Source organism: Tursiops truncatus, chromosome 3 (assembly GCF_011762595.2).
Source record: "Tursiops truncatus isolate mTurTru1 chromosome 3, mTurTru1.mat.Y, whole genome shotgun sequence".
Lineage (NCBI taxonomy): Eukaryota > Metazoa > Chordata > Mammalia > Artiodactyla > Delphinidae > Tursiops > Tursiops truncatus.
The window spans coordinates 167,029,313-167,053,637 of NC_047036.1; the positions used below are offsets into that span (position 1 = coordinate 167,029,313).

Here is a 24,325-nt window from a genome sequence, read left to right on the forward strand (position 1 = left end):
AGGCCCCGCCTCCACTCTTCCAAGTCCCGCCTCTGCAGCCGTCCGTTTCCGGCCACCCCTCCCTCGGGCACGCAGGCACGCTCCGGCCGTCACGTACGCCCCAGCCCAGCCCGCGGAAATGATGCAAGTCCCGCGCGCCGCCAGGATGGCCGGGCTATGGCGGCGGGTGCAGGCTACGTGCGGCTGTGGGGAGCTGCGAGGTGTTGGGCGCTTCGGCGGCCGCTGCTGGCTGCCGCCGGGGGGTGGGTCCCGACTGCGGCCAGAGCTTGGTTGCCCAGAGGCCGGCGGGCCTGCGACGCCTCTCCTCCCTGGGCGCTGCGGGGCCAAGGCCCCGCCGCCGCGGGCCACTGGCGGGGACTTCGGGATGCTAACAACCGCAGCGGCGGCGGCGCATTCTCGGGCGGCGAGGATGCCTCCGAGGGCGGCGCGGAGGACGGGGCCTCGGGCGTGGGGGGCAGCGCGGGCGGCGGGGAAGGCCCTGTCATAACGGCGCTGACGCCCATGATGATACCGGACGTATTCCCGCACCTGCCGCTCATCGCCGTTACGCGCAACCCAGTGTTCCCGCGCTTTATCAAGATTGTCGAGGTAATGAGAGCCCCCGCCTTGGCCTCCGTTTCCCCCACGTCTGCAAGCTGCGGGTTGGACCGAGGGATCGCTCAGCACCCTCATGCCTCACAACTTGAAAACGTTCGAGTCTTAGTTTTCTCACTACTAGTGAACTCGAGCCAGTTTCCGCCCCCTTTCAGATCCCTTCAGGAGAGTTGAATCCAACGAGCTTAGGATTGTCCACTGAACAGTCCTAGTCATAGAAATTCGGTGCCGGGAAAGATCAGGACAGTCTTGCCACTCGGTTACTTTTCTGCTGGTCTTGGTAAATGTTTTGTGACCGTCTCCCCCAGGGCGGTCTACCTTCTGGTTAAGAGCCCCTTTGGGATCCGGATTCATTCCTTCCTTAAATGTTTCTTGAGGTCACGTGCTAGGTACGGTTCCAAGTGTTAGGGATACAGCCCTGAACAAAACGGACACACTTTCCTGCCTTTGGAGCTTAGGTTCCAGCGGGATTCGAGAGGTAATGAACAAGGCTAGTAAGTAAATTATGGACTGGAAGGCTGTAAGTACTGCAGGGGATGATAGAGCGAGGGATTGTCCAGGAGTCTTAGGAGGAACATGGCATAAGGATGTTCCCAGGGGTTTATTCATTCATTTATTCAGTAGGGTGTTCTTGTTCCCGTGTAGCCGGCTGAGGATTCAGCAGAACAAGTCAGACACAGCCCCTCTGCCTGAGGAACTTATGTTCTGGTGCAAGAGACAGTAAAGATCTTTTCAGACTAAGAGCCACGGGGTGTGGGGTGGTGCAAATGGACCAGGGAGATGTAATAGAGAGAAAGCAGCAGGAGTGCAAGGAACTTGAGTTTTTTAATGATGTGGAAATGAGTCCGTGGAGGAGAAGCGTTATCTCTTAACTGTCTAAGCAAGGTCATACAATGAGTCAGCTCTGCATTCACCCTCCAGTCTCTACCCTCACTCTCTAGTCTCTGCTGAATAAATCTCAGCGATCCCCTGGAAAGGGAAAGGACGGTACAGAGGGACAGCATTTAGCCAGTGTGGGGGGCAGAAGGAGCCCCCTCCACCTCCTCTCCAGCACTGTGACTGTGTGCGTCCGAGCTGCCCTTCCAAGGGCTTTCCCTGATGTTCTGTGTGGTTACTGGCAGGCCCCAGGGCCGGACCCTGTGGGATCATATCCTGGCCCCTCCACCCCTAGCTCCATAACCTTGGGCAAGCTGTTCCTCTGGGCCTCCATTGTCTCATCTGTGAAATGGGCATAGTAATAGTACCTTATTTCTTAGAGCTGTGATGGGAGGTAAATGAGGTCACGTCTAAAGGCCTCAGAACCGTGCCTGGTGCATGATACGCCTTCATAAGAAGCGGCTGCTGTTACCCATGTGGTGCGCTTTCGACACCTCAGAAACGAGCCCTGGGGGTCTTTTCTCCATTCTTGACGCCCCCAACCCCAGCTGTCCTCTCTACCCTCCCCTCCCAGGCCCTTAGGGCCAGGATGTTCAGCAGGTACGGCCCCCTCAGCCCCTCAGAGTGGAAGATGCCCCCTGTCCCCAGTGCCCAAGTAGAGACAGGATTCTTCCAAGAGATTCTGTGTGCCAATCTAGGGCTAGCCAGGAGGGTTACATGAGATGCTGCGGGTAGTGTGAGACTGGCATGTGGAACTCGCATGTGGTATTCCTGTTGCTGTTACTTTATAAATAACGGAAAAGGGATCCCACCAGAGGGAAGGACAGGTGCTAAGATGCAGCGGTCAGCTGTTAGTCAAGGAGAAAGTTGGAGCTCCCAGGGGACCCAATAAGTGTTTCTGAACCTGTTAGCCAAGCTCTGATTACTCTTGATTTGGTAGTTGACACTGCATGTGGCTAACTTGCCCCAGTGGCGTCTCTCCTTATTAGTGGCCTCTGAGTGTAGACCAGTGGCTCTTAATTTTGGGTGGGTCATGTAACCCTCCTGATGGATGTCATGGACCTTTGTTCTGGAGAGAATGCATTTAGAGTGTCAGGAATTCCCATACCGTGTGGTCATGGAGTTAAAACGCCGCTTCTCAAAGCCGGGTTCCTGGACCAGCAGCCATCAGCTGGGAGTCTGCTTGAAGTGCAGACTCTCAGGCCTGCTTCAGCCCTCCCAAATCAGAAACTCCAGGGTTGGGGCCCAGCCATCTGTTTTAAGAAGCCCTCCAGGGAATTCTGACTTGTGCCAAAGTTTGAGGGCCATTAAGTTTTTAGTTAGAGTCTGGTCTAGGAATTAACACAGGCTTGAAGGAAATCATTTGAGCCCAAAGGACACCTGTGCTCCTCCCATCAGCTGTTTCCTACGAAACTTTAGTCCTCTACCTGCCAATGGAATGACAGGAGAATGTGCTGTGATGGGCGGTGGGTTTCGATGATCAATGAATAGGATATAGATGTGATTGGGATATACTTTCCATGAAAATTGGAGGAAATTACCAGCCTGTGGGGTGTGTCACATTTGGATTACACACATTTACTTTTGTCCTCCCAAAAAGAAAAGCAGAGAGTTGAGATTTTCAAGCCAAGGCATTTCGCCACAGAAACAGCTCTTGAAATTGGATGTGAAATCAATTTCTTGGTACCGGCCGTTTGTCTCCTTTTAGTTTTTTTTTAGGAAGAGGGAAAAACCAAGGAATGCAGCTCTTCAGTACTGCCCGTCCTTTTTTTTTTTTTTCTTTCGGTTCAGAGGTTCCTGGACCGTGTTGGTTAGTCCTGGATCAGATTAGCACACCCCTAGAGAGTACTACAGAAAACGCTAGAGCTGCTGTCAAAGCGTCAGCTAGAAAGCCTACCCTGCGTTTCACCTTGGGGTCATTGTCATGCTAGGTTAAAAATAAGAAGTTGGTTGAGCTGCTGAGAAGGAAAGTCCGCCTTGCCCAGCCGTATGCCGGCGTCTTTCTAAAGAAAGATGACAAGTAAGTGTAATTTTTCCTTCACTCCTTTGTTGAAGCTGCCCTGGATTGTGGCTCACCACAGAGCCTGCTCCGTAGAGTAGCCTGGACCTCTGGCTCCTGACCTGAAAGAAACCAAGTCAGACCTCCGGGGATGAGGCCGAGAGCTGAGCATCCCTTTTCAGCCTGGGCTGAAGACCCTGCCCCAGGCCCTGGGCTTCATGCGTGGTCCAGGTGCGGGGAAGCTAACCTTGGGGACCCCTGGTGTTAGGCCAGGGTGAGGCTGCTTCAGAGCAGCCTTAGATGCGGGGGCTCTGGGCACATCTACCTGGACCGCAGGTAGGAATGAGTTCCACTTCCAAGTCGGAAGGTGTGTCCTACGCAGGCTCCATAAGAAGAGGTGTGGAGTGGAATCCAGATTCCATCTGGCCACGCCTGCCTGTATGCGGTGACCCTCAGGGGCGGCCCAGAGCACCTGTAGGAGCAAGGAGGTCAAGGCCAGGAGGAGTGTTTCTCTTCTCTCTCTTTTCAAGAGAGCCAGAGCACCTGTGCCCATGTTCCTTTGTGTCCCTTCTCCCTCAGCAACGAGTCTGACGTGGTCGAGAGCCTGGACGAGATCTACCACACGGGGACGTTTGTCCAGATCCACGAGATGCAGGACCTTGGGGACAAGCTGCGCATGATCGTCATGGGACACAGAAGGTGCGGGAGCCCAAGTGCACGGGGTGGGGCGGGAAGAGTGGCCTGGGGCGCCCCAGGTTCCAGCACCGACCTGCCCTTCTCGGTCACCGCAGTGACCAGGCCAAAGCTGGAGGTGGAAACCGCCCCCCCCCCCCGCCAGCTTCTCAGAGCCGCTCTGCTTAAGCGGCAGTCTGGGTGGTCAGTGAGAAGCCATTTCTCACACCCGTTAGTCCAAAAAGCACCACGAGACAGGAGATAGCACGTTGCCTCATGGTTCACGTCTGGGTGTCAGCACGCCTTCCCCCTGGTGCCTGCATCTGCGTCTCCATTCAGGTTGGCATGTTGGGCTTTTTGTTTTTTGTTTTTCCTGGCTGCACCATTCAGCTTGCGGGATCTTAGTTCCTGGACCAGGGATCGAACCCGTGCCCCCTGCAGTGGAAGCTCGGAGTCTTAACCACTGGACGCCCATAGATCCAGGTTGCGGTTTTTTACTCAGCCAGTCTACCTCTACCTCCTCTGCCGAAGGGCTTCATATGGCATTTGCAAGCCCAGTCTAACCCGCTGTATTGTTACGGCTAATTAAGAAAAACCTACATGATCAGCTGGGTTGAAGCTGGAAGAAATGAACGTGTTCATTTCTTTTCACGTGTTCCAAGGAACATTGGCCTCCCAAGATGAGATGCTTGTCAAAGGTGTCCTGTGATCACATGTGGGAGACATTTCAGACTCACCAACCGTTAAGGTCGTAGTGTTTGGAAAAGCTTCTTACTGCAGATGCCCGTTGGTGTTTGTTGACTCGAGAGCCCTTCATCCTTTCCTCTCACGGAGACTTTTTCTGTGTCAGCCGGCAGCTCCCCCAGAGCACACCGGGGAAACGGTCCCGGCCGGCAGCGCTTCCGTGGACAGTCCTGGTGGCGTCCCCGCTGCGCCAAGCCCCCATGCCTGTGTTCACCTGCTCGCGTTAGAGTCTGTTTTAGGGAAGAGGCTGTTCCTTTGTCTCCTGGGAGGATTCATGGCTCAGAAAGAACAGAATAAGATACAACCAAAATTAATAAAGATGGGGCGGCTACTCACTGCTCTGCTAACCTGCAGGGTGCCTTGGAGAACGAGTCCTGCTGCGTCCTGAGGCCAGGCCACCTCGGTGTTCACCGAGTCCTGACCTCCTTTTCTCTGTGCATCTTGCTGGTGTCCGCCGCCACTGAGTCCGCGTCCCCGGTAGCGCTCAGGCCTGCTCTCTAAGGGCGGTACTGTTGTTAGTTACCCCGTGTGGCAGAAAAGAGCCAACACGTCACTGAACACCGGGCGCCTGGTGTCTGCCAGGCCCTCGGGTGTGAGCGGAGTAGCCGGCGAGGGGCCCAACTTGGGGAGCCCGCCCCCTGCATGGGGAAAACAGGTCACCAGCTAAATTCTGACAGTGGCGGGTGCTTTGGGGTGAAAATGACGATGGATGGGGGGTGGGGTGGGTGTGTGCGCAGGTGGGGCTGGACTTCATGTGGAGTGGTTGGGGAGGACCTCAGTGGAGGCGCCCTTGAACCTGGAGCTGAATCTTGTGCAGGAGCCACTGTGTGGTGAGCTGGAGGCCGGGGGAAGGGCAGGCAGAGTCCCTGATGGGCCCCAGAGCGCGGGCTGCCACTGGCGTCCTCGTTCCTGGAGGACAGCGGATGTTGGTGTGGGAAACAATGGATGGGTTGGCTGGAGTCCAGGGGCAGAGGGCCTGCTGGTCTTGGGTTCTGAGACAGCAGCTCCCCTCTTCCCACCAGCCCTGGTGGCTGCAGGGGCCTGGGCCCAGCGAGCCCTTGTGTCATCAGCACCGCAGAGTGTTGTGGCCGGCAGGACGCCCCCCCTTCTCCCCAGCCTCGGTGGCTTCACCTCCTCTTCCTCGTCTTCAGGGTTCACATCAACAGGCAGCTGGAGGTGGAGCCGGAGGAGCCCGAGGGCGAGAACAGGCAGAAGCTACGCAGGAAGCCGAAGCGGGGCAAGAAGGACGCGGAGGAGGACGGCGGCGCCAAGCGGCAGCTGCAGGTGGTGATGGAGCCAGAGCCCAGCCCCGCTGGTGAGGTGCTCATGGTGGAGGTGGAGAACGTCGCCCACGAGGACTTCCAGGTCACGGAGGAGGTGAAGGTGAGTGCGCATGGGGGCAGAGCACCCTCTTCCTCCAGGAGGCCTGGGAGGAGCTGGCACTGGCGTCGGGAAGGTCGGAAGTGCGCTGGAGCCTTGGCTGCTGTGAAGGAACCCGGGCCCTGGCTCCTCCTCCCGGGCCCCGGGCTGGGGGAGTGGGCAGGGCACATGTAGCTGGTTCTGTGACCCGTGCTTCCAAAACGGAAAAGAGCCTCTGGCCACCTTGACCCCAAGCATGGCAAGCCAGCTCTCGAGAGGGTGTCGGGAAATGTCCTTCCACCGTCCTTCTCATGTAGGTTATGGGCAGGGTGACCTGCCTCCAACGGGGAGAGGTGGGAAGGCTCCTCGGGTGCGCCCGCACCCGGTGTCCTTGGCCTCCCCAAGGGGAACACCACCTTGGCATAGCTGACAGCTTTGGTCTGAGCCTGGGGTGGGTTCTGACCTCGGTGGGAAGGAGTGCCACAATCCATTGGTGATGTCTGCTGTGGGCACTGCAAGGGGCCCGGGGCCGGCAGTTGCCTCCGTGGGGCCCTCCAGAGCAGCTCTGCCGGGGAGAACTTTCCACGTGCTGAATGCATTCTGTGACTCTGCACCATTCAGCCCTGTGACTGTTGAGCACTTGACCTGTGGCTGCTGCGACTGAGGAACAGAACGTCTAATTGTATCTCATTTCAACTCACTTCAATGTGAGCAGCGCCTGGTGGCTGCTGTCCTGGGCAGCCCAGCCTTAGTATTTCCTTGAAGGCTCTCGTCTGGGGGGAGGGGAGGGGAGTGGGGAGCTAGGAGCGTGCCTGTCCCTCTTGGCGCGCATGCCATGCAGGCCCACCAGCTGGCCTGTTCTGGTTCCTTCTACAAAGGTCATCCCAGGCAGATCAGGGACAAACCCATTAACCAGAGACCGGTGGATCACACTGAAAAAGCCCAGCAGTGGTGGCTCTTGCTTCGTGCCGGCAGTGCCCTGAGCAGAGTGCCAAGTGCCGGGACCTGTGGCCTCTGGAAATGAGGTGCAGGATTTATGCCATAAACTGTGTCCAGTGATCCTGCCGGGAGTGTCACTGGCCTCTCTGTGGTGGCAGCTAAGGCAAAAAGGACAGCAATACCTGTGGCATCCATAGCGGAGCCGGCTGGGGCGAGGTTCTGGGGGGGACAGACCTCGAGCCCCTTCTCCCCACCCAAGATGGCTCGTTCTAAGGTCGAGGTTCGGAGTGGTCCACGGAGACAGGGTTGGTTTGGTTTTTGCTCTTGGGTCCTGAGTCCCTGTGACTTGTGAACTGGGGCTCCGCTCCTGGGCCTCTGGGGCCGTCCTTGGCTGGGCCGGGTGGGAGGGGCTCCAGGGCCACAGGCCGCTCTGGTCCCAGTGACCCACGTGGCCTCCCTGCTTGCCAGGCCCTGACGGCGGAGATCGTGAAGACCATCCGGGACATCATTGCCTTGAACCCGCTCTACAGGTTGGTCTCCTGTCTCCTGACGAGGCCAGGCTGGGCCTGTCTGGCTGCTTGTCCTCATTGAGATCCCGGCTGGGCTTGGGGACTGCCTAGCCTCTGAGGGGGGAGCCGCTTCCCTCCCAGCAGGGAGGCCCCGGGGCAGGCGGGAGGTTGGAGGGGGCACAGCCTACCTGGCCCCGGCTCTCTCATCATCAGCCAGGTAGGGGGAAGGCATCTCAGGAGGGCTGCTGGATGGCTGCCAGGGTGACTTATGTCTGGGCGTTGGGGCGTTAGTCCCGCTCCAGGATGGGCCACAGCCCAGTGCGGACCATGGCGGTCCCGGTGCCCCGTGGCAGCATCTCCGTCCCTTCCAGAGAGTCTGTGCTGCAGATGATGCAGGCCGGCCACAGGGTGGTGGACAACCCCATCTACCTGAGCGACATGGGCGCCGCGCTAACTGGGGCCGAGTCCCACGAGCTGCAGGACGTCCTGGAGGAGACCAACGTGAGTGCGGCCTTCCCACCTGGCTGCTGTCCTGGGCTCCGGCATTGGGGTGGGTTCACGTTAGCACACGTCCTTCTGACCACGTCTGGCCCCTCGTTCTTGGTAGCGGCCGCGTGGTGTCCCACTGGGCGGCGCCCGTCAGTGGGTGGCGTGTTTGGGTTGTCGCCAGTCTCGTCGTTACGAGCAGCACCTCTGCCAGTGTCCTGGTCCACATGGCCTGCAGACCTGTGGAGCGTGGCTGGAGCACTGGGCTTGCTGGGGCAGAGCGTGCGCCCCTCTCGGATTTGGGGAGGCGTGGCCTGTCCACATGCCCCGGTTCGCAGTCCCTCCCCACTGCCCCTCCACACAGATGGCCATCCTCTTACGTCTTCCCTTTCTTGGCAGATTCCCAAGCGGCTGTATAAGGCCCTGTCCCTCCTCAAGAAGGAGTTTGAGCTGAGCAAGCTGCAGCAGCGCCTGGGCCGGGAGGTGAGCGGCAGGGCGGGACCCCAGTGCGCAAGAGAGTCTCTGCTGTGAGGCTGCGCTCCCCCTCGGGGCTGGGAACCTGTGCGAAAATGTCAAACTGGTGCGAGCAGCTGAGTGCAGAGTGAGAGGTCCCGGGACCCTCCTGACCACTGAGGGAGCCCGGGGGGAAATGCTGGAAATTGGGAGCCAGCTTGGGAGAGGTCGAAAGCTGTTTCCGCAGCCTCAGCTGTTGGAGGCCCACCTTCCCAACTGGGCAAACGCATGGACTGCCTGGATTGTTGGTTACTTAACGTTTTCCAGATTTAACTCACTTTTATCACTTAGTTGTTGTGTTTTTTTTTTTAATTTTTATTGGAGTATAGTTGATTTACAATGTTGTGTTAGATTCTGCTGTACAGCAAAGTGAGTCAGTTATATGTATGCATACATCCACTCTTTTTTAGATTCTTTTGCCATAGAGGCTGTTATAGCACTTAGGTTTTTTTTTTAATGAATTTATTTATTTATTTTCGGCTGCGTTGGGTCTTTGTTGCTGCACGTGAGCTTTTCTCTAGTTGCAGCGAGCGGGGGCTACTCTTCGTGGCGGTGCACGGGCTTCTCATTGTGGTGGCTTCTTTTGTTGCAGAACGCGGGCTTCAGTAGTTGTGTCTCGCGGGCTCTAGAGTGCAGGCTCAGTAGTTGTGGCGCATGGGCTTAGTTGCTCCATGGCATGTGGGATCGTCCCAGACCAGGGCTTGAACCCATGTCTCCTGCATTGGCAGGCAGATTCTTAATCACTGTGCCACCAGGGAAGCCCTCACTTAATTTTTATGTTAGGGAAAATATTCGTATCGTATTTATTTTATTTAAAATATTTATTTATTTGGTTGCTCCAGGCCTTAGTTGCAGCAGGCAGACTCCTTAGTTGTGGCTCTTAGCCTCCTTAGTTGTGGCATGTGGGCTCCTTAGTTGTGGCATGCGAACTCTTAGTTGCGGCAGGCATGAGGGATCTAGTTCCCTGACCAGGGATCAAACCTGGGCCCTCTGCATCGGGAGCGCAGAGTTTTTAACCACCGTGCCACCAGGAAAATCTCTTGTCTCATATCTTTAATTGAAAAAGCCACTAGGCAGCTCTCACACGCAAGGGCACAGGACAGCAGGCCATCGGGCGGGCGCCGGTGCTGACCTAGGGCCTGAGCCCGTGTCCTGCTGTTCCGGCTGTTAGAGGGAGCGTGGCACCCCTTTGATTAACGTGGGGGACACACTGGCATCAGGCCCAGCTTTTCCTGGTCGTAACCAGGATTGAAGGGTGGATCACTTCCTCCCCTGGAATTCGGTGTTACTTATCGTGAGGCCGGTGACCAGGAGGACTTAGGGTGGGACGTGGGGGAAATCGGAGGCTGGGTGCCCTGGGTTTCTCTCCCATGTCCTGAGGAAGCAGCAGGCCCGCCCTGGGCTGCGCCCCCTCTGCTCTGACGGCGGCTTCTGGGCCCTGCAGGTGGAGGAGAAGATCAAGCAGACGCACCGCAAATACCTGCTGCAGGAGCAGCTGAAGATCATCAAGAAGGAGCTGGGCCTGGAGAAGGACGACAAGGACGCCATCGAGGAGAAGTTCCGCGAGCGGCTGAAGGAGCTCGTGGTCCCCAGGCATGTCATGGACGTGGTGGACGAGGAGCTGAGCAAGCTGGGCCTGCTGGACAACCACTCCTCCGAGTTCAAGTGAGCGCAGGGGGCCCGTCTCGTTCCCCGGCCTCGGGAAAGCTGGGCATCTGACTGGGGTCCCTGGAAAGCCAGGAGGGTGGGCCCCTCATGCATGTTTCGGTCACGGTGGGTGTCCATCCCCTCGTATCGCCCCTGTGCGGGCCGTGTCTCTGTCGCCCCTGTTTCACAGATGAGGGAGTCGAGGCTTGGAGAAGTTACATCAGTTCCCTTGCCTCTGGGCTGGCAGATGGAGACAGGGATTTGAAGCCAGTGCCACCAGTCAGGACCAGGAGTCCCCAGGGCCATTGCTCCAAGGCCGCCCCCGCCCCTGGCCTCCCTCTGGCGGCTTTGAGAGTCAGCCAGGAAACAAGCGTCTTCCTGGGGCCCTGGCCTTGCCCGGCGGGTGTTGTCCTGTGCACACTGGCTAGGGGTCGGGGCCCCGTGGGATGCTTCTGGCTCTGCCCGTAGCCCAGGCCTGGGCGTTGCTCCGGGGTGGCTCGTGGGACAGCTCCTCAGAGGGAGGATCTGAGCGGGCCTGCAGCACCGGACCCTCCTGGGCTGTTGGGCCGGGCCTCTCTCTGGCTCAGGGTGTCTGGGGAAGGTTGGTCTCTTTGCACGAGGACCCTGGGAGATGCTGGTTGCCCCGGACGCTGCAGGCCTCCCCACCAGAGATGCCCCCAGCTCCTCTCCTGGGGCAGTGAGTGCGCTTCCCACACCGACGTCAGGGTGACCACACGCTTATTTAGTCCCTTAGAACGTCACAGACTCATGTAGCGGTCTGGAGGCAGAGGCCCTCACGTCTGGTGTGGTGGGCAGGACAGGCTCCTTCTGGAGGCTCTGGGGAAACTCTGTCTCCAGACTTTTCAGTTTCTCGGAAATGTTCCATGGCTCCTGGCCCTTCCTCCATCTTCTGAGCACGTCACTCCAGCCTCTGCTTCTGCCGTCTGCCTTGCCTCTTCCTCTGACCTCCCTGCCTCCTCCTTATCAGGCCCTTTGTGAGGGGCGCCTCTGTCCCTGGGTGCACAGCCCTCGGCCTGGGGTCACGCTCCAGGCCTCAGTTTCCCCACTTGCCCTCATCAGGTTGTCCCTCCCCCATCCTACCCGCTGGCCCCTCCTGTGCTGTGGGACCCTGAGCCGGCTCCATGCTCGCAGAGTCTCTGGTCTGGGAAGCAAATGTAGCCCTTGTGCCAGGAACTGCACCCATACAGGCAGACCTCGGGGACACCGCGGGTTCGGTTCATAGCAAAAAAGCGAGTCACATGAAGTTTCTTGGTTTCCCTTCGTGTAAAAGTTATGTTCACGCTCTACTGTAGTCTGTTAAGTGTGCAGTTGCATTATGTATAAAAAAAGACAACGTATATGCCTTTATTAAAAAGTACTTTATTGCTAAGACGACCATCACCTGACAAGGCACGGTTACCACAAACCTTCAAGGTGTAAAACGCGCGGTAGGCGAGGCGTGTCTGCACCGCGCCGGGAGTGGGGCAGGCCAGGCTGGGCCGGCTTCTCAGGGCAGTTTGGGCCGCAGCTGACACTTGGTGGTGTTCTCACATCGGGCACGTGGGTCCCAGCACTGTGGATGTATGGAGTGGGGTTCGGGCGGCTCACCGGGCCCGCTCACCGGCTCTTGTCTGTCCTGTGGCAGCGTCACCCGCAACTACCTGGACTGGCTGACGTCCATCCCGTGGGGCAAGTACAGCGACGAGAACCTGGACCTGTCCCGGGCCCAGGCGGTGCTGGAGGAGGACCACTATGGGATGGAGGATGTCAAGAAGCGCATCCTGGTGAGGCTCGGCCACCCGCCCTCCCCGGGGCCACGCCCACCCCCCCACTCGGGTGCGGGGCACCTGGCCGAGCTCTGAGAGGCGGCGGCCATCGTGTCTGGATCTGTGAGGGTGGCGGGGGCCTTGGGGCCCGGGAGCCAGGACTCCCCCTGTGTGGTGGGGGAAACCCAGGGGAGCTCCCTGGAGTGTCTGGGGGGGGCTTGGCTGGGCCAAGGTTTGTGTGGGGTCAGCAGGGGCCGAGGAGGGTGAGGGATGGAGGGGCCCAGCCGGAGGGACCGGGGTTGGAGTGGCTCAGAGGTGTTAGGGGCCGCCCAGGCCCGCCTGCCCGCTCCAGGGAGCTCACAGTTTCCCCAGGGGGATAAAAATTGTGCTCGTGATAGGAGGAAATGAGGGCCAGAGGTGTCTGGCTGAGAGCGGGTGGGCTGGCGGGGAGAGAGGACACTGTGATCCAGGTGGGGAGCTGCCGGGTGCGCCTGGCATCGGGGTCACCCAGAGTCCATCACCCGCGTCCCCTTGCCGCCTGCTCGTCCTGTTGGTGCCATAGGCTGTCCCTCCAGTGTCAAATGACAGTCCAATCAGCTCGGCCCCTCTGGGTCAGGCCCTGTCCCTTCTCGCAGCCCCAGATGCCTGGACGATGGGGAGGCTCAGGCCCGGCGGGGGCCCTTGCCCTGTGGAAAGGGCAGTGCTGTCTCACGGGGTCCTCCTGCTTCTGCCTGCAGGAATTCATTGCCGTCAGCCAGCTCCGGGCGTCGACCCAGGGCAAGATCCTCTGCTTCTACGGTCCCCCAGGTGTGGGCAAGACCAGCATCGCCCGCTCCATCGCCCGGGCCCTGAACCGCGAGTACTTCCGTTTCAGCGTCGGGGGCATGACGGACGTGGCCGAGATCAAGGGGCACAGGTTGGCCTGGCCCCTCCCCCTCGGGGCTCACCCCGCCTCCCATCAGCCTTCCTTCTCTTGGGTCTTTTCCTACCCTGTAGCGTGATGGTGGCAGGCAGCAAACTCCACTCACGCTGGAATAGGTAACTGAAAAGTCAGCGTGTCCAATCTGACGTCAGGCCTGGCTCAGTCCAGGTGCTTAAAAACCTCGGATCAAATTGGATCAAAACCTCAGCCTCTCAACCACTGGAAAGGCCTCTCGGCCAGGCTGTCAGCAGACGGCCCCCTGGTTCCAGCTTCCATCCCACCAGCTCAGCACCCCGCACCCTGGCAACACTGGCTGCAGGCCCGGGGACTGGGGACTAGAGTGGGAGGTGAGACGGTCTCCCCAGTGAGGCCTCGGCACCTGTCTTGGTTCTTGCCTCCCTTGTCAGGCCCAGAGCGGGGCTGGCATCCCCTGTGCGCAGGCTCTGACAGCCACCTGGCCCGTGCGTGGTGTCCTTCTGTGGGACATTAAGGGTGTTGTGTTCTGGGGCTTCCCGCCATGCTGGCCTCCGCAGAGGGTGGGTTTTTGAAAAGCCTCGGTGAGGCACAAGCGCAGTGGGTACACAAGTGTCTGTTCCAAGTCGGCCATGCATTTCCATCCTGTAGTGTCCAAAGAAGGTTTAAATCTGTGTTTAAAAGTTACTTTTCTGGCTTTTCTAAAAGCACGGACAGTTCTGGGCACCAGGGTTCACAGGCCCTCCTGGCAGCAACGCTCCAGAGCTGGGCTGCCCGCTGGGCAGGGTGCAAGCACCCCAGTCTGCTGCAGCCCCCCTCCACTCCTGGCTCTCTCAAGTCCCCTGGACGGTGGCCAGTCTCGAGACCTCCCCAGCCCGGAGCCCGGTGTGAGCTCCAGGGGTTTGGAGAAGGGAGCCGGAGCATGGTGGGGCCCGGGTGGGGGTCAGGAGGGGATGAGGCCGGCACAGCCTTGGGGGCGGGGTCACTGGGAGGCCTGCAGGCTGGAATGGTGCAGGTGTGCCCGGGAGCTGCGGTCTGAGCTGGGAGGTGCAGCAGGATGGAGGTAGAGGGGTTGGAGGCAGAGAGGGAGGCAGATGCAGAGCCGGGCCCTGGTTCAGGAAGGACAGGGAGCTGCAGACCAGCACCATGTGCTGGAGTTTCTAAACAAGCACAGGAGATCTGTGACGCTGGGGGTGAGTCATTGGGGAAAGGGCACCCAGCAGCGTGCGAGCAGGTGGGCGTTCTGTGCTGCTGTTGGTCTAGGGACAGGGAATTGACTGCTGTTATACTGGTGACAGCCAAACCCTCCTCTGCCCACGGCCCTCCAGGGCTCCCACCTCCCTCAGGTTAAAGCCCAAGTCCTCCCTGTGGGCCACAAGGCCCTGCACGACCTGCCCCGTCCGCTCCCTGCCCTCCCCTCCTCCCTTTCTCCCCCTCGCTCACTCTGCTCCAGACACATGGGCCTCCTCACTGTTCCTCCAACACACCAGGCACGGTGCTGCCCCAGGGCCTTTGCACTGGTTGTGCCCTCCGCCTGGAATGCCCCTCCCCCAGACATCCATGTGGCTCCCCCTCACCTCCTCTGCTTGTAGCCTTTCCTGAAGATGTTCCTTATCTCTTCCTTAAAATACTGCCTCACCCTCAAAGTGGCGTTCCAGATCCCCCATGCCTGCTTTTCTTCTTTGTCGCAGATACGAACGAAGTTTTTCGTACCTTGTGATTTTCTCCTCTGCCTGGTTTGTGGTCTGTCTGCCCTGCTGGGCCTTAGCTCACAGCACTGGACTCATGTCTGTTTTCCTAAGAATGCCAGGCAGGCACCTGCAGCCAAACTGGGCAGACAAGTAGGCTCTCAGGAAACACTCCTGAAAGGACGTGCCAGCTGGGGCCAGGCCCTGGGCCTGGTGACCCTGAGGCCAAAGGACCCAGGTGTGGGGGATGTTCCTGCCGCAGGCCCTGGCTGCTCCCTGCCCCTCTCCTTCTGTTGGATCGGGCAATGCCGGCTGGGTTTTGCCGTCTGGATAGGAGGTGCTGGCTAGCGGGAAGAGTCTGAGTGAGACTTGGCTGTGAATCTGTCTCCCGCCCTGAGCCTGAGCTGGGGGAGCACGTTGACAGCCCCAGGACTTGGGACCATTACGCCGTCAGGATGACCCAGTGCTCTGCCCACCTGCACAGTGCGGAAGCATTTATCCTCTGCTGGGGCCACGCTGTGTGCGTCTCCCTGTGTCTCCTCTGGGCGGCCTTGGAAGGCATGTGGTGATCCCGCAGCTCCAGGGGAGCTGGGCCTTGGGCGCCAGTGTGGCTACCCCAGGCGCTGGGACACCGACCGCCCCGCTGTGCCCTCTTCCGCAGGCGGACGTATGTGGGCGCCATGCCCGGCAAGATCATCCAGTGCCTGAAGAAGACCAAGACGGAGAACCCCCTGGTTCTGATAGACGAGGTGGGTGGGGCCTGAGGGCTGGGCCCTGGCTGGGCTCATACCCTTCCCTGAGGTTGGACGTGGCCCCTGGGCCTTCCTGGCCCACAGCTGCAGGCGGCCCTGACCAGACGGAGTCTGTGTTCAAGGTGAAACTGGCCCCCTGCGGTTTCCATGGTGCCTGAGTCACTGTGGGCGGCCTTGTTGCAGCCGGCTGTCTCATGACACCGGCCCCCTCCCGCCCTGGAAGACCTGGTCTCTGCCTGTGGCCACATGGTCAGCCCAGCCCTCCTGCTCTGGGCTTCCCTAGCCCCAACCCCCAGTGGTCTGGTCTCCCGCTGGGGTGTCCGGCGAGCGGGCGCTGGGGGAGGACAAGGGGCTAACACCTGCCGCCCCCTGCTGCCCCTTCAGGTGGACAAGATTGGCCGGGGCTACCAGGGGGACCCCTCATCAGCACTGCTCGAGCTGCTGGACCCTGAGCAGAATGCAAACTTCCTGGACCACTACCTGGACGTGCCTGTGGACTTGTCCAAGGTGCGTGTCCCACCCGGGGGCTGGGCCAGTGGGGAGAGTCCGGACGCCCCGTCCTACCACACCTCGCTGCCGCCTCCCCCAGGTGCTGTTCATCTGCACGGCCAACATCACCGAGACCATCCCAGAGCCGCTGCGGGACCGGATGGAGATGATCAACGTGTCGGGCTACGTGGCCCAGGAGAAGCTCGCCATCGCAGAGGTAAGGCAGCCCCAGTGGCCCGGCCCTGGGGAGGGGTGCCCCGCCGCCACTTGGGCTCAGGAAATATCCGAGTGCCCACTAGGCGCCAGGCCCTTAACCGGAGCTAGGGGTGCAACCCGCAGATCTGCTCTGGGGCTCCCGAGCCAGGAGGAGACAGACGGATGTGGACGGGATCTGCCCGTGTGGTGTGATTACAAGACACGGACGACACCAAGGCGGGGGTTCGGGGGGCTCCCCACCCCAACCAGCTGTCAGCCGAGGGTCTTACGATTCAGTGCAGTTCTGACACTACCCACCTGGAAACAGCATCAGACCCCAGGTTCAGGGCTCAGACCAAAGCACTGCCCCCACTTTGGATGCCAGCCCCCAAGTCCCTGGCCGCTCTTATAGACTGACTGGGTATAAACCGGGGGTTCCCACAGCCCCCTCCTCGGTTTGATCATTTGCTGGAACAGTCTACAGAACTCAGGAAGACAAGAGTTTTTACTTACTGTTACCAGTTTATTATAAAGGATACAACTAGGGAACAGCCAAAACAGAGACTCCTGGGGCAAGGTGTGGGGAAGGGCCCATTACTAGGCATGGTTGACTGGATGACTGATTGCATCATTGGTCACTGGTGATTAGCTCCCCTCCCTGGGGGCTGAGGGTGGGGTGAAAGTTCTATCCCTCCAGTCCCTTGGTTCCTCTGGCCACCAGCCCCCATCCAGCTATGCTAATGATCACTTCTTGAAAGGGGCTTCTTGTGAATAAGAAAGGATGCTCCTCTCGTGCCTGTCACTCAGGAAATTCCAAGTGTCTTATAATCGCTTGTGCAGGGAATTGGGGCCAAAGACCCAATATGTATTTCTTGTTATAATCACAGGCCGTAGAACAAGAGCAAGGAAAGACACTCCGTGAGCACAGTGCTGAAGGTAACACGACCCCACCCTGGCCTTCAGGGCCCAGCACTGTCTTGGGGTTGTGAGTTCAGCTCTGACAGTAAGTTACCCCTTGAGTTGCCCCGCTGCCTTGTGGTCACGCACCATGGCCGGTGTCGTGCCAGGTCAGTAACGGCTGTGGGCGCGAGAGTGAGGCTGCTGTCCGTCTACCCACCAGCCGTGCTTCCCCGGGTTATGGGACTGCCTCCCTGGGCTTTCCTGGGCCCAGGGTCCCCCGGGATGCGGGCCTCTGTCTGCATCTCTATTTGTAGGAAAGCGCTTCCCGGGCTGGTGGGATCCTTCCCTTTTCCTGGCGCCCGGGTGTGTGCGGTGCTTTACTAGCCTGCAGTCAGTCAGGGGAGAGCCGGATTTCCCTTCCAGAGGGCTCGAGTTCCTGATACAGTGTTTTCTTTCCAGAGAGGGCTTTAGTGCATCTTGTCCCCTTTTGCATCCCCTGGGGGGTGGGAGGCAAGGAAGAGGAGCTCTTGGCTGGGGTGGTCGCAGGGGTACTGGGACTCCCCGTCACTCCCCTTGTCCCCCAGCAGCCTGGACACTCGACCAGGCAGAGGTGGGGCAGGCTTGGCGGTGTGGGTGGAGGGGTTCCTTCAAATCCTTGAAGGGACAGCAGGAGGCACACGAGGGCTTTGGGACACTTCTGCCCTGCAGTCAGTGCTCAGGACTGCTCAGACTCCACTGACTGCTGTGCGGCAGGGGTGGTGCTGGGCCCCGAGTGACCCTGGAGCCTCTGACCTGCTCCGCATCCCCACCTGCTCTGTGCAGTGGTCACGTAACCGGTCTCTGCATGAGGAGGAAGTCTGGGGGTTCAAGGAGGCCTTCCTGGAGGAAGAGGCAGCTAAGATGAGCCTTGGGAGCACGTGGAGGTGGCTGGCCGGGCGCCTGCAGGTCCTAGGCCCACCGTTAAGGATCCTGGCACTTGCTGGGCTCTCTCCCTGGACACTCTGCCACCCCCTCCTGGCCTTGCTGGCTCTCCTCCCTTCAGGTCTCGGCTCAGGTGTGGTTCGGGAGCAGCCTCCCCTCACACACTCTGCTGAATGGCCCCCAGGTACCCCCGGGGACAGGGGCTCCACGGGGCAGGCCCAGGGTCTACCTCAGTGACCTCATTTACCCGGCCAGGGGTCTTTGGAGGGGTGGGCAGGGGCCACGGGAGAGGCCCTTGGGGTCCTGATGGCGACTCTCCTCCCTGGCAGCAGTACCTGGTGCCTCAGGCCCGTGCCCAGTGTGGCCTGGACGAGAGCAAGGCCACACTGTCATCGGACGTGCTGACCCTCCTCATCAAGCAGTACTGCCGGGAGAGCGGCGTCCGCAACCTGCAGAAGCAGGTGGAGAAGGTGAGCCTGCCTGGCCGGCGGCGGAGGGACACATGCTGTCCGAGGGCACTCACAGCAGGTCCCTAGGGGAGTCACAGCCACAGACAGGAAGTAGATGGTGGGGCTGGGGAGGCAGTGTTTAATCAGGACAGAGTTTCAGTTTGGGAAGGTAAGAAAGTTCTAGAGGGGATGGCTGGACACCAGTGCAAATGCACTTCCTGCCACTGAGCTGTACGCTTGAAAATGGTTAAGATGGTTTTAGGTCACGTGTACTTTATCACAACTGTAAAAAATTAAAGGCAGGTGGAGGAGAGTTGGGGGCAGGGGGTGGGGGCTGCTTCTGTGGCCTGGCTGCCCCCCAGCCTGCTGCGTCCACACAGGTGTTGCGAAAGGCAGCCTACAAGATTGTCAGCGGCGAGGCCGAGTTCGTGGAGGTGACGCCGGAGAACCTGCAGGACTTCGTGGGGAAGCCGGTGTTCACAGTGGAGCGCATGTACGACATGACGCCTCCCGGCGTGGCCATGGGCCTGGCCTGGACCGCCATGGGTGAGTGGCCTGCGCTGGAGCAGGCAGCGCCGGGGGCTCTGCACGTCCCTGTGGTCGTCTGTCCCCCGGTACAGGTGGGAGCCCTCACTGCAGGCTGCTCTGAACGCCCTCTCCACTGGTAGGCAGGGTGCAGTGAGGCCAGGGGACCAGGGCTCATCAGGGACGATGGGACCGCGAGGTGGCCGCAGTGCCCCCGTGAGCTTTCTTTGGGCTCATGGTTTTCAGGTTTGCCTGAAGGACAGCCCTTCACAGCACGAGACCCTGTCGCCTGGGGGGGCCACCACCCAGTGGGGGAGGAGGGCCAGGCAGCTCTGGGGAGAAGGGTCCGAGGGGCTTCCTGTCCAGGCGACGTGGCTCAGCCCACCCTCACTGGGGACGCTGGGTCTGGGAGCTACAAGGGCGGGGGCGGCTCAGGGCCTGTGTAGCAGGCAGGGTTGGGTGCGGTCCTGGTGGGCAGGGCACAGAGGGGGCAGGCTCTGAGCCACTTGTTATCTGCTGACTGATTTGGGAGGAGGGAGCTTGGCACCAGCAGGCTCTGCGCCGCGGGCAAGTAGAACGCGGAGGCCCAGCACAGAGATCGTTTTCAGGTTTTCATGTAACCTGGTCCCCGCAGATGGATCTGCTGCCCCGAGGTGGCTGCAGGGACAGTGCAGGCACTGAGGTGTGAGGGATGAGAAGGCTCTAGGCTGGGATGAGCCAGGGAAGGGACGGTGAGGGGCGTCCCATCACTGGGGATGAGGGTGAGGGTGTGGCGGGAGCGGCCATCCAGGAGTCTGAGGCATCCTGGGCTCATGGGCTCTGCCCTCGGTTCCTCAGGAGGCTCCACGCTATTTGTTGAGACGTCCCTGAGACGGCCACGTGACAGCAAGGGGGACAAGGACGGGAGCCTGGAGGTTACAGGCCAGCTGGGGGAGGTGATGAAGGAGAGCGCCCGCATCGCCTACACCTTCGCCAGGGCCTTCCTGATGCAGTACGACCCCACCAATGAGTACCTGGTGACCTCGCACATCCACCTGCATGTGCCTGAGGTGAGGCTGGACCCGCGCCCATGCCCCACACCCGCCACCTGGCAGCCGCCTGCCCACCAGCCTGTCTCCCCCCCAGGGCGCCACCCCCAAGGATGGCCCGAGCGCTGGCTGCACCATTGTCACGGCCCTGCTGTCCCTGGCTCTGGACCGGCCGGTACGGCAGAACCTGGCCATGACGGGTGAGGTTTCCCTCACGGGTAAGGTCCTGCCTGTGGGAGGCATCAAGGAGAAGACCATTGCGGTGAGTGTCCCGTGTGATAGTGCACAGCCATCATTCACGTGTCAGGGCTAACACCCCCAGGTGAGAAGAGTGACAGGCCCATTTTACAGAAGGGGAAAGTGAGGCCCAGTGGGCATGGGATCTGGATCTGCCTGGCCTGGATCCCCTGCTGAACTGACTGCCTAGCTGCCCCTCCCTCTACGGTGGTTCTCAGCCTTTTCAGCCCTCATCTCAGCTCCTCAGGGATGAGTAGGGTCTCCTGCTTCCTCGCCCCCCGCCCCCCCCCCACCCCGTGGCCTAGCACTGAGACCTGTGGGTGCAGGAGAGGCTGGAGGAGCAAGGCTTAGGCACTGCAGGTGGACAGAGGGCCCAGAGCCCAGCGTCTCACTGGGTGTGCTGTAGATTTGACTGTGGTGGATTGGGGGGGGGGGGGGCTGTGTTTCCCAGTGTTGGGAGCCCCCCGAGCTCCTGGCAGCACCCCAGTCTCTCTCACCTGAGCCCCCAGGCCTCTCCCTGTCTACCTCAAACGGACCGCAGCCCCAGCTGCCCACAGGGAGGGGCTCCCGTGATAGGGACACCCAGGCAAGGTGTGTGGGAGGCTCTCTGCACCTTGCTTTCCTGTCTTGCAAAGTGAGAGGTTCAGTGAGTCACTGCATGCTATCCCTAGAGCAACACATGGTGACACATGGGGACCCTTGTCCACCAAGGGGCAGAGTCAGGCTGAGGGACAGCAGCTCAGAGGCCCCAGGTGCGACAGGGCGCGTGGCAGTCTTAGGTGCCAGACCTCTAAATGTAAAGCAGTGGGTGCTGATTGATTAACCCCAGAAACCATGGGCCTCATAATTCCCGTATTTCCAGATACCTTTGGGGGTGGGGAGAGCCTCTGGGGTGACACCACGCCAGAAGAGGCCTGGGTTCCTGCTGCCAAGCTACTGGAACAGAGGCTGGTGACGTTACCCTGGGCCTCAGTTTCCTCAGCAGGGTGGCCACTGGAAACCTGGCTCCATGCCCAGCCCTCTCCTACCTCCCACACTGACCTGACTGCCCCCCCCCCATCCCAGGCCAAGCGTGCTGGAGTGACGTGCATCATCCTGCCAACCGAGAACAAGAAGGATTTCTACGACCTGGCAGCCTTCATCACCGAGGGCCTGGAGGTGCACTTCGTGGAGCACTACCGTGAGATCTTCAACATCGCCTTCCCCGAGGAGCAGGCCGAGGCCCTGGCTGTGGAGCGGTGACGCCGGCTCTGGGCACTGCAGGCACCGCTGGGCCCGCCGGGGCTGGAACTGCGCTCAGGGGAGAGGCTCCAGGCAGCTGAGCCACAGGAAGCTCAGGAGAGGCCTGGAGCCCGCCCTCAATCATGGCTTAATCACTGACTATTATTTAATTATGATTAAAAGCCGTTTCCAGTACTGCTTGGTTGGCTGTGGCTTCTTTCTGTGCTCACCACCCTGCCTGTCACCAAGGTGCCCAGGGACACGTGTGCCCCAGCAGATGGCACCCCCCCTTCCCACTGGCAGCACAGAAACCCCAAGTTTCTGGAAAAGTTTTATTGTGCACAGAGGGGAAGGGCTCAGTCCTTCTTGGCTGCCGCCTTCCTCATGGCGGCCAGGACATTGCTCAGCTCCTCTCTCTTCCTCTTGGCACGGATGTGTGTCCCCACCTGCCGGGCAAGGAGGGCCGTGAGCCTAAGCCCCAAGTCCCACCCCGGCCCTAACAGGGGTCCTACCTACCCTTTTCTTGATGAACTTGAGGGCCCGCTTGTCCTTGGAGACCTTGAGCAGCTCCATGGCCCGCCGCTCATAAGGGGCAAAGCCGCACACCTCCCGGATCATGTCCCGCACGAACTTGGTGTGCTTGGTGAGGCGCTGCGGGAGAAGGGAGGCGTCAGGGCGGGGCTCGGAGGGGGTCTCCGGGTGGAGTGTTGTATGTCTGCTAACAAGGGAAGCCCAAATCCTCCCCAGTCCCCAATCTTATCAACATTAAAGTGGCACGTCACACCCGGCCTTTGCACAGGGTGTTCCCCGGGCCCAGAACCCTCTCGCCCTGGACACAAGCTGGGCACCGTGGAGTCGGGGCCGCTTAATGAAGAAATATATAAACCCCCATGAGCCTACGACTCCTCAACCTGACACACAAGGAATCCGCTTTCCCTCCACATTCCAACCCCGATCCAGAAACCCTTCTACTCGGCAAACTCCTGCTCATGCGTCAAAATTCGCTCCCAATTCGCTCCTGCCCCAGCTTCCGAATCCACGGGCCAGGTGGGTCCCATTACTTAGCCCCGGCGGCCGTTCGCCGCGCAGGCGCGTAACCGGCATCTTCACTCTGCTCTGCGCAAGCCTGACACCCCCTTTCTTCCGTTTAAGACACCAGGGCTGGACTTCCCTGGTGGCGCAGTGGTTGAGAGTCCGCCTGCCTATGCAGGGGACACGGGTTCGTGCCCCGGGCCGGGAAGATCCCACATGCCGCAGAGTGGCTGGGCCCGTGAGCCATGGCCGCTGAGCCTGCGCGTCCGGAGCCTGTGCTCCGCAACGTGAGAGGCCACGGCAGTGAGAGGCCCGCGTACCGCAAACAAACAAACAAGACACCAGGGCTACCCACTGCCCAAGGCTCCCCACTGCCCTCGGGACTCGACTCCCGACGGCGCTCCCGGCACTCACCCCACGGCGGCGGCTGTGCCTCGGCTTGCTCACGTTCTTGGTCACCTTGTGGCCCTTGTTGAGGCCCACGGCCATGGGGTAGCGCAGAGCCATGGCTGCGGACAGGGGTGGGGAGAGAGGGGTGGAGGTGAGTCCCAGCTCGGTCCCCGCCGCCCGGAACCCCGCGCCTCGGCTCCCCCGGGCTTGCTCGCTGCACCCAACCATACCCCCGAGCTGCACTGGAGCCCCAAGGGTCCGGATGGCAGCTGATGGTACTCGCGCTGGGCTTCACTAACCTGCTGCTCCTTAATGGCTGCCGCGGCGGAAGGGCCTCAAACGCACCGAACTCTGGGATTTCTACCGACCCGCGGGCGGCGCGGGCCAGAGAGGCAGGAATGTCGCGGGCTCCCCCTGGCGGCTGGAGGCGTCCCTGTGGGCCCCCTGAGCATGCGCGCTTATCCTCACGGGCCCAAACCAGTAGTCGGACCGGGTGGGCGTGGCTGTGGCTGCGGTGTCTCCCTCTGCGCGTGGGTTGAGAGGTGAAATCCAACCTGTGCCGCCAGCTGGCTGTCCCAGCGCCAGAGACTTCAGCTCCCACTACTCGAATTTCTCCATTTATAGAATGATGACAACAATAGTACCTATTCCAAACTGTTTGAGCAAGATATGATAACTGGCACAAACTAAAATTTCCACAATCGGAGAAATTGGTTTTACTATATATGAAGCCAAGCTCTGGGCTAGAGCTAAGGAAAGCGTTGTGATATAGTGCCCCCTGGTGGCACTTGATATAACTCGATGTAATTTTAGGTGCAGGGATAGGCGGCGTGGTGGGAACAAAAAAATATTCTTTTTTTCTGGTTTTTATCTTTCAATCCTATTTATTTCCAAGGGACAGTATGAATTTGAGGCTGGTCTGTTTGGGGTTAGCCCTTGGATCACCTGCTAATCTTGGAGGCTTGGACAGCCAACAGGAACTAGTTTTTTTTTTTTAAAAAACCATCTTTATTGGAGTATAGTTGCTTTACATTTTTGTGTTAGTTTCTGCTGTATAACAAAGTGAATCAGCTATACTTATATCCCCATAGCCCCCCCCTTCCGTCTCCCTCCCACCCTCCCTATCCCACCCGTAGCTAGCTGTTTATAACATTGTTTCATTCTTCAAAACATTATTTTGTTTTAATAACATTGCTTTCATTTAGTTTTTATCTTTACAGTTGCTTTTTCTTTATGCGAGCACTGCTGGTTTACCATTTTAAGGAAAGTGTCAATTTTTAATTCATTAATCTAAATACCAGTGATGTGCAGGTGCAGCCCACACGTTGCCTTAAAGAGGGACAGTCTGGTGTCAGAATCCCAGCTTCTGTCTCTGACTTCCCGTCTAAGTTTCCCCATCCATAAAATGGTAACAATGGTAGCACTAACCTCTGGTTGTGAAGATGTCATGAATGTCAAGTGCGTAGCGCCTGATGCAGGCTATCATTATTGGTGCACAA

At 59.6% G+C, this 24,325-nt stretch overlaps 2 protein-coding genes across 6 annotated transcripts; one reads left to right on the forward strand and one right to left on the reverse strand.

Annotated features, from left to right (window-relative positions):
* Nucleotides 1-128: 128 nt before the first annotated feature.
* On the forward strand, nt 129-21,599 carry LONP1 (lon peptidase 1, mitochondrial). Of its 4 annotated transcripts, none has more exons than XM_033854578.2 (18): nt 130-588; nt 3,402-3,490; nt 4,049-4,168; nt 6,037-6,268; nt 7,652-7,713; nt 8,064-8,193; nt 8,578-8,661; nt 10,136-10,356; nt 11,984-12,122; nt 12,842-13,020; nt 15,349-15,436; nt 15,824-15,946; nt 16,029-16,145; nt 18,274-18,414; nt 18,774-18,939; nt 19,756-19,967; nt 20,044-20,208; nt 21,249-21,599. In XM_033854578.2, the coding sequence occupies exons 1-18, from the start codon at nt 157-159 to the stop codon at nt 21,423-21,425; spliced, it is 2,877 nt and encodes a 958-aa protein (XP_033710469.1). In that variant the 5' UTR covers nt 130-156; the 3' UTR covers nt 21,426-21,599. The 4 variants fall into 4 exon arrangements, with proteins under 4 accessions (XP_033710471.1, XP_033710472.1, XP_033710469.1 ...); XM_033854579.2 differs by having other exon boundaries at nt 18,277-18,414; XM_033854580.2 differs by lacking the exons at nt 20,044-20,208; nt 21,249-21,599 and adding an exon at nt 17,011-17,059 and having other exon boundaries at nt 129-588; nt 19,756-19,919.
* A 123-nt stretch (nt 21,600-21,722) lies between these two features.
* RPL36 (ribosomal protein L36) lies at nt 21,723-23,255 on the reverse strand. 2 transcript variants are annotated; one of them, XM_033854591.2, is made up of 4 exons: nt 23,126-23,255; nt 22,851-22,945; nt 21,921-22,055; nt 21,723-21,850 (listed from the first exon to the last, which is right to left on the reverse strand). In XM_033854591.2, exons 2-4 carry the CDS (start codon nt 22,941-22,943, stop codon nt 21,761-21,763), a joined length of 318 nt encoding a protein of 105 aa, XP_033710482.1. In that variant the 5' UTR covers nt 22,944-22,945; nt 23,126-23,255; the 3' UTR covers nt 21,723-21,760. The 2 variants fall into 2 exon arrangements, with proteins under 2 accessions (XP_033710482.1, XP_033710483.1); XM_033854592.2 differs by lacking the exon at nt 23,126-23,255 and adding an exon at nt 23,057-23,121.
* Between the last annotated feature and the right edge of the window lie 1,070 nt (nt 23,256-24,325).

Coding starts and splice junctions, on each gene's coding strand:
- LONP1 (XM_033854578.2), top strand. CDS start 157: ATGGCGGCGGGTGCAGGCTACGTGCGGCTGTGGGGAGCTGCGAGGTGT. Junction 15,437..15,823: donor CCCTGGTTCTGATAGACGAG/GTGGGTGGGGCC, acceptor CTGCCCCTTCAG/GTGGACAAGATTGGCCGGGG. Junction 18,415..18,773: donor TGCAGAAGCAGGTGGAGAAG/GTGAGCCTGCCT, acceptor GCGTCCACACAG/GTGTTGCGAAAGGCAGCCTA.
- RPL36 (XM_033854591.2), bottom strand. CDS start 22,943: ATGGCTCTGCGCTACCCCATGGCCGTGGGCCTCAACAAGGGCCACAAG. Junction 22,056..22,850: donor GGCACAGCCGCCGCCGTGGG/GTGAGTGCCGGG, acceptor CTTCTCCCGCAG/CGCCTCACCAAGCACACCAA. Junction 21,851..21,920: donor TCAAGTTCATCAAGAAAAGG/GTAGGTAGGACC, acceptor CTTGCCCGGCAG/GTGGGGACACACATCCGTGC.